General features: G+C 52.9%; 1 protein-coding gene across 1 annotated transcript in view; it reads right to left on the bottom strand.

Annotated features, from left to right (window-relative positions):
• Window positions 1-768: 768 nt before the first annotated feature.
• Window positions 769-8,418, bottom strand: part of HPSE2 (heparanase 2 (inactive)) — a 651,318-nt gene continuing 643,668 nt past the window's right edge. Inside the window, exon 12 of the mRNA XM_008073956.1 lies at window positions 769-1,370. Coding sequence (XP_008072147.1) covers window positions 1,205-1,370 — 166 coding nt within the window. The 3' untranslated portion in view covers window positions 769-1,204. The remainder of the gene's footprint in view (window positions 1,371-8,418) is intronic.

Genomic DNA, 8,418 nt, shown 5'->3' on the forward strand with positions numbered 1-8,418 from the left:
ACTCTGCTCACCCCCACAATGGCTAACTGGAAGCTGTATTCTGTGCTCGGAGCAGTTGAGCTGAGACAGGATGGACCTGGTCATCTTTAATAACCAGACCGGAGTTGTGTCTACAAACGCCATTGAGAGCCCGTGGCTATTTGGGAAGCCCGAAAGGTTAGATTAGTGGTGTCTGTCGGTGATGACCTTTGAGTCTCACCTTCTTCTTTGTCTTCATTAAAAAAAAAAATTAGTTAACCAAGCAACTCAAGGCTTACCCTATCAAGCCCTTGTTATCCGTTCAATTTGGGGGAAGGTCTAATTTGCTGGTGTGTGTCTGTGTGTGTGTGCACGTGTGTGTGTGTGTGTGTGTGTGTGTGTGTGCGCGCAAATGATATTTCAGTGTGCTCTCTCTTTGTACTCCAACTCCCTCCCTCACAGAAACATGAAGGATGTTGATTGCCCTCTGTGGCACCTAACACGTTGCTCTCCACTCAACGAATATTGTCACCTGACTCCCATTCCTACCCTGGGGAGACTGGAGTCACGGAGGAATAGAACCTTTCTGCAGAATCTGGAGTGGGACTGTAATTTCACTCTGAAGCGCCCGCTTCCCAGAGGACTCTCCCATGATGGATGCCACTGTCAGGAGCCCAGATGCACACCCTCATCCATCAGCCGGAAAGTTGTGTAAGCAGCTTGCCCCGGGCCCAGCTGCCCCGCCCACCCGCTCCCCTCTGGAAAGAGATGTGTCAGGAAGCCCAGACAGCAAGGGAGACGCAGAAGGAGGGGTGAGGAGAGGGTTGGGTTCTCACAGATCCGCCTGGTGATTTTCCTTCTCGTCTTCTGAGGGCCGCGGCACGGGCTAAGGTTTGGGGTGAGAGGTTCCCTTGCTACCTGACCAGGATCTGGGGGTTGTTTGAAGACATCTGTCCTGCGAGTGTGCTGCCAGCTGGTTTTCATAGTGCACGTACATAGAAACACTCAGCTCTACCCACACACCTTTTCCTTACATAGGTACAGGTGATGTCTACGTTTCCTTTGGGATGGATGTGACCTGCCTAGGCTAAGCTCATGCTATGACATTAGTCTCCTTGGAGAGCAAGTCTGTGTTGATTCCAGCGGGAGGGGGAAGCAGAGGGCTGTTGCTAAGAGGATGTCTGAAAAACAAGGGTACTACTAGTGTGGAAAGCGTCCACCGGGCTCACGGGTAGCTGTGATGCGCTTATCGGTAGCGGCAGGCCAACGCGTTGACATTCTTGACCACATAAAAGCCCATGGTGACAGGAGGGATGACCAATGTCCGGCCGGCCCGCAGGGGGCGGGGCTTCAATTCTGGGAGGGTCCCATCGTCCACCATCACTAAGGGCTGGCCGTTCAGCTGCACTGACCTACGGTGAGGAAAAACAGTTGGTGACTCATTATTGCGTGATAAGGGAGCCACTGCGACAAAGCCTGGGTAGCCCCGGATTACTTGCCAGCCCGCCGTGCACAGGTAGCGTGTGCTGATGCTGGCTCTGCCCCAGGTTCTGACCCGCACTCTTCAATAACTCATTTAAACATCTCACAGCCCTCGGGGGTAAGCGGCTGTCATTATCTCCACCTTATTTAGAGTGGCAAGTGACTTGGAGGTCCCGCAGCCAGGATTCAAACTCGGGCAGTCAAGATCCAGAGACATATTGTTTAAATGAATGAAAAGTCTTTGTGCTGCAGGTGCTGGAAACGTCTCAAGCCTTCAAAAGCCCATCATGGCTGGGCGCAGTGGCTCAGCCTGTCACTTTGGGAGGCCGAGGTGAGAGGGTTGCCTGACCCTGGGGGTTCTTGGGAAGACCTCATCTCTACAGTAAACCACAAAAACTAGCCAGGCATGGTGGCGTGCACCTGAAGTTCCAGCTCCTTGGAAGGCTGAGGAGAAAGGATCGCCTAAGCCCAGCGGGTCGGGGCGGAGGTGGCTGGGAGCGTGCCCCTACACTCCAGCTCAGGTGACAGAGTGAGACTCCGACTCAAAAAAAAAAAAAAGCATATCCTAATATCAGCTCAGTTTGACTGAGAATGGCATTATTTTACTCATCTAGGGGTGTTTTGAAAGGGGACTGAGACGTAGCTAACAACTCTGCTTTTTCTAATTTAAGTTTTCATATTTGATATTAACAGATGTTTCTAGTTTATGACACAACAGAGTAGGCGATACCATAGCTATCTGTGATCACAATTCGCCCATCTTGCGGGCTTTTATTGACTCTGTGTGGGCAGCCACCCTCGCCCCGAGAAGCGGGACCGCGCACAGCACCCTTAGAAAAGAGAAGCCGCTTGTCGTAGGGGGACGGGAGAGATCTGCCACCCGTCCTTGGCCTACGGGGCGGAATTCAGACAGTGTCTCAGCTGCTCCTGACAGCCGAGGACCCAGGTGGAGGCTCGGTGTTACGGGTCGGTTGAAGAGGCCAGAACCAGACCACCAGCTGGAATGAGGTTGTGAGTCGCCCTCAGAAAATCAGCATAGCAGAGCCATGACTGTTTCTGGGCCTCGCCCAACCTCCAGTGTGATAACACTGCGGTGATGTCATCCAAGCTGTAGAGAATAAAATGTTATATGTCGACACAGAGGTCTTTGTTGAGCGCTCCTTCTGTGCTGCGAATGATAGGCAGGTTTAGAGAGAGATAATCAGACCCATGCCCACCAGAGCAGTGACTTCCCAGAGATAAGTCGGTTGTAAATTGCTCCCAAGGGAGAGACAGGCAGGGAGGAGTGCCAGGCCCGGCCCTACATGGATATGTCTGGGCCGGGCCCAGCTTTGACAGGCCAGAGGGAGGGCCCCTTCCTTTTGCTGGAACGGCTGGGGAATGTCTGGGCGAGCGGGAGACTCCTACCCCAAGAGCCAGGCCTGCCTCTGAAGGTGCAGGGTGGAGACCCGGGGTCCGAAGGCCAGTGTGGTCCTCGTCAAACACGCAAGGTGCATCTGCTTCCAAATGTGAGGGGCAACCCTCTCCAGGAAGACAGCCCACCCGCTGGAGGGGAAGGCAGGCTGAGGGGAGGGCTTCCCAGGAGGGTCTTTCCAGCATGTTTGCATTATTTTGGTTCGGGTAAAGTGAATATCCAACAACCAGCAGTACACACAGTCAAATGCAGGTTCAATAACACTGACAAATCCACACCCCCTCTGCTTGAAAGCCTTCCATGGCCTCTCCTGTGTAGAGAAGTAGGTGTGCACCCTTGCCTGAAGAATTAGGGACGCCCCTTCAGATTCAGACAAGCCCAGAGCATTGGCAACATTGCATTCTGGAAGAGCAAAACAAAGTGTGAGAGGCAAACCTTTCAAAATCTACACTGGCAAGGAGAGGTCGTTCTGGAGCAGTTGGTTTCTGCATGGGTTGCTGAACGGCCATTGGGTGAGGATGGGACCAGGGTCGTGGTGAGACCCTGAACTGACATCTACAGCCAGGAGCCAGGTGGGCCACTGGCTAGTCGGGCCTGGGAATCCCTCCACCTCACCACCCACAGTGTGTGCATCTGTAAGGATGCCACAGAGGCCGCGCTGCAAAGGAAATGAAGTGGAAACGACGCGGGTGCTTTGAGAGCATGGGCAGGGGCCGGCGTTTCTGTTTTTCTTCTCACGGTCCCAAGGATGGATGCACTCTCTGGTCCTCGTTCCAGCCAACTGCTCTGTGGTGCGGGCACTTCCAGGCTGCATCCTGGACGCCCTCTTCCTGCAGCACCCGGGAGCTCTCTCTAGAATTTCCTCCTTTGCTCCTGGCAGCTGTTTCCTGCTAGGGGAACTGCTCCCCTCTGCCTGCGGCCCAGATGCTGGGGTTCCCGGTGCCTCGTCCTTGGACCCCTCCCTTCCCACACAAGGCGCTCCTCCCTGGGTGCTCCTCCCCACAGAGGACTTCCATGACCACCCACAAACGTGTCTCCAGGCCAGATCCTTTTCGTGAACATACCTCCCCTCGGCTGTCCCCAGGAACTCCAAAGTCACCCTGTCCACATTCAAAATCTCAAACCCCGTCCTCATCTGTGCTGGTTTCTTAAACATCTTGGTGATGACACCACCCTGTATCCCAATAGCTGGGAGTCTTCTGAGCCTTCTCCCCCAGTTCCCATGTCTGGGCTCACTGCGTCAAAGCCATTGAATGTTTCCCAATTTGCTTTTTCTCCTCCCTCTCCTGCTATCATTTTAGGTCAGAGCTCGCCTCCTGACCTGTCTCCGTGGCATGCGGTGGCCCACTGCTGACAGCGTGCGTGGGGCATCAAACTCCCCCCTCCCCTTTAATATGGATGATGAAGCCCCCTCCAGTCGCCTCTCCGGTCCCTGCTCCCCTCGCTCCAACACCTGCCATGGATCACAGATGCCAGGCAGCACAGGGTGGGATGGGTTGGCAGCTATTGTAAGGATTTCATCCATACTTGAATGCACAAGGATCGTTTCAGAATGAAAAAAAGTACCTCTCACCTAGTTGAGGTACATATTTCATGAAAATTGTAAGCAGATACTGTCGGTATTAGAATACACAAGCTTATTTACAATGGAGTAAATATTTTTCAAATGTCAATGTGAGTCAACGCTGTGGGGATTAATGAGATACAAGTTCATTTAAAATTATTGGCTGGGCGTGGTGGCTCAGTCTGTCATCCCAGCACTTTGGGAGGCTGAGGTGAAAGGATTGCCTGAGCCCGCCAATTCGAGACCAGCCAGGGCAACAGGGTGAGACTGCATCTCTACAATAAATCAAAAAATAAGCTGAGCATGGTAGCGCGTGCCTGCAGTTCCAGCAACTTGGAAGGCTGAGACGGAAAGATCGCCGGAGCCCAGCAGGTCAAGGCTGCGGTGGCCGGGAGCGGCCACTGCACTCCAGCCTGGGTGACAGAGTGAGACTCCAACTCAAAAAAAAAAATTGTTATTCAATTCCCAATAGACATTTCTTTGGGGGAGGGTGGAGGGAGGTATCAGTTACTTTTTTCAAGAAAGAAATTTTGAAAGGACAACTACTCTAACGTGGGAAGACCATGACATTTGTTGACATTTAAAAGGAACTGTCGGTCAGGTGCAGTGGCTCAGGCCTGTAATCCCAGCATTTTGGGAGGCCAACTCCTCACTTGAGGCGAGGTGTTCAAGACCAACCTGGGCGACCTCATCCCTACAAAAAAAAAAAACAAAAAACAAAGAGCCTGGTGTGGTGGCACGCGCCTGTAGTCCCAGTTATTTGGGAGACTAAGGCAGAAGGATTGCCTGAGTCTGGGAGGTTGAGGCTGCGGTGAACCGTGGTCTCCAGTCCTGGACAACAGAGTGAGACTCCAATGCCAAAAAATTTTTTTAATTAAAAAAAGTTAAAAAATAAAAGGAGCCATCATAGTTGAAGAGCCAGGCGCCCTGGCTCAAGTATGACCAATACAATGCCTTGCCTTCCTGCTCCTGGGTTATCGTGCACAGTGCTTCCTCCACCGGTGCGAGCTAGCCTCCTCTGTTGGGCCAGCTGCAGTGGGTCCTTGCAGGGTCTTCCTAGAAGCTGCCTCCTCCGGATAAGCTTCTCTGGCTCTGGGGTGGGGGAGGGCCTTCCACGGCCCTCACCCCGCTGAGTTGCGATTTCCTTGTGGGATCCCTTGCTGGGCGTGACCATTGGTCCCAAGGAGGTGCCTGGCACACAGGAGGGCCTAAAGCCTGCCTGAATGAGTGAGTGGCCCTTTGTAGCTCTTCTGCATTTTTTTCTGATCCTCCTTGCGGAGTTTCTCAGGCTCTAAAGAGGCTCCCTGGAGGCTTGCTGAGTGTCTTTGCAGATTTCATTAAGGCGCCAATTACTCCTGTGCTCAGGGGCTTGTGGAGATAAGATCTGAATTATCACCGATTCCCACAGTCACTCACCGGATGCCTTCTCCTAACCTGACAGGAGGCCATTGATCATTGCTAGTGTTTTTCATCCTTAAAAGAGATCTATATGACCATCTCTGAGCCAAGCCAACATGAGTTCATTTTGTGACTAAGGTTTTGTGAGACCTCGTGCCCTCCCACGCCCTTATCTACAAAGTTCCTTCAGTAGAAAGACAGACGATGTAAATGGTATCGCCTCTGCCCTATTCTTGCTTACATTTTTCTTTTAATATTTATCTTGTTACCCAAGACGTCATATCATGCTAACTCTAACAATAACCTTTCAGTGCGTAAGTTTGCAAACATAATCACTTTTTTTTTTGAGTCAGGGTCTCACTCGACCACTCAGGCTGGAGTGTAGCGACACGAGCACGGCTCACTGCAGCCTCCAGCTCCTGGGCCCCGGTGATCTTCTATCTCATCCTCCCGTGTAGCTGGATTACAGGCACGTACCACCCTGCCTGGCTAATTTAAAAAAAATTTTTTTTGTAAAGACAGGGTCTCACTATGTTACCCAGGCTGGTCTCAAACTCCTGGAGTCAAGTGATCCTCCTACCTTGGCCTCCCAGAGTGCTAGGATTATAGGCGTGAGCCACCGTGCTTGGCCTTGTAATCACATGAATGATAAAAGTCACCTACCATGGAGCTCTACGTATGCCCAAGGCACTGTGCCATGGCTTATTCTGACTATCTCACTCAGGTCTTACAACCACTAGCTGAGGCAGATGCTAGCATGCCCATCTTATAGATGAGTACATCAGAGCTCAGAGGGGTCAACAACTCATCTACGTCACCAAGAGAATAAGTGGCAGGGCTGGGATCCGCACGAATGCCCTTAACCACCGCTCTGCCTGGGACCCCTTGCCATGTGCGATTGCTAAAGAGCCCTGGGGGAGACACAGGCAGTATTATCATTGTTATTGTTATTGTAACTTTACTACTGAGCCAGGTCAGAGAGGTTAAGTGGCCTGGCCAGGTCACGCAGCTGAAGCGTGGCTAAGCCAGGTCTCGAACTCTGGCCTCCTGACCACCTCTCTCTCCAATTCCAGGGGGCAGTCGCCAGGATCATGTTTCTTTCTTTGGAAACCTTATCATATTTCCATCCTATCCTGGGACCTCCTTGCTGGCCTGTGACTTTTCAACCCAACGCTGAATGATCCAGCCGAGGTTGAACTCTTTCTCTTAATTCCCTAGCTGGCCTGAGCTGTGGAGGGTGTTTAAATTATCCAAATATTAGGACAACTGCCTTATATCACCATCTGTTTTCACAAAGTCTGAGTTACTTTCCAATTCCTATACTTGTTTTCTTAATTTTGTATGTAATTTGAAATGGGATTCAGCATGTCAATTTGGAGGCAAGCCCTCTGCTCCCCAGGACTCTGTGGGAGCCGCGTGGCCCGGTCATCGCCTGGCCTAACCTGTCTACAATCTCTGGTCTTTATGGCTCACCCGGGTTCTCAATAGTCATGGGTAGACACTGAAGCAAGTTTTCAACGGTTCTGAGGTCTCTGGGAAGCAAGTCTAATGAGCGTGTTTCTTCCCAGTCTTGCAGATAATTTGCTAGACTCTGATCTGACTTAGGGGGGACTTTTGTGGGGAAGTGTGTGTCTCATCAGGAGCAGCCCTGGGAGCTGGTGTCTGGTTCAAGCTGGCATATTCTGGGGCCTTGAGTGGGAGGAACAGAGACTTAGAGAAAACTGGTTCTGCCTCCGGCCCTTTGAGAAAGTCATTTGCCTTCTCTGGGCCTGGGTTTCTCCAGCTGTAAGATGAGGGGCGATGGGCCAGGTGGACCCTAAGATCCCTTCTGGCGTAACCATTTTTCGGGCAGGGGGCCCTTGCCTGACCGCGAGCCTGAGGCCAAGTTTAATGCCAAATTCAGAGTGATCCTGCAGAAGCAGAGACCTGATGGTGACATTCACCTGTTTAAATATTCATTGGCTTCCTGCTGACCGGAGAGCGCTGTCCCGAGTCCCCACCAGCAGCCCGTTCACCGAGGTCTCCCGCCCCTTCCAGCTCCTTCCATTCGCTGCTAGCTGTCTCCAACGTAGCTTGTCTCCTTCGCACACGTCCTTCCCTCGGCCCGGAGTCTTCACGCCCTCTTCCTGCCTTCCAGCTTCTGGCTCTCCATGACTCTTATTCGTCCTCCAGTCGGGGTCAGGGCGCTCCCACACTGCCCAGTGCCTTTGGGTCCAGGGACGCTGTGGGCTGCTTGTCAGCACCCACCGGACAGGAAGACCCTGGCTCTGTCCTCATCCTTCACACCCTTGTCCACACACCGCCTTGAGTAGCTGGTCAAGGAAAGACACACTGGGGTAAACCGTGGGGAGAGGAACGACGGCCTCGGAGGAAAAGACGGGGGACTGGAAGGGGAGGCCAGACGCAAACTGCCCGGACTTGGTGCCCTCCCGGTGCGGGGGCGGGGGTGTCACCAGCCCTCCGGCCCGTCTCTGGATTGTCCGATGGTGAGCCCAAGGGGGGAGGGAAGAGGAAGGCCAGGAGAGAGCACCCAGAAGCTGGATGTGAGCAGGGGCGCGGCGGGGTCACCCGTTCCCAGAACCCGCAGCCCCCCGCCCCGGCT

The sequence above is a fragment of the Carlito syrichta genome, unplaced genomic scaffold (genome assembly GCF_000164805.1).
Source record: "Carlito syrichta isolate Samal-C Ts95f unplaced genomic scaffold, Tarsius_syrichta-2.0.1 Scaffold316221, whole genome shotgun sequence".
In the NCBI taxonomy this organism is placed as follows: domain Eukaryota; kingdom Metazoa; phylum Chordata; class Mammalia; order Primates; family Tarsiidae; genus Carlito; species Carlito syrichta.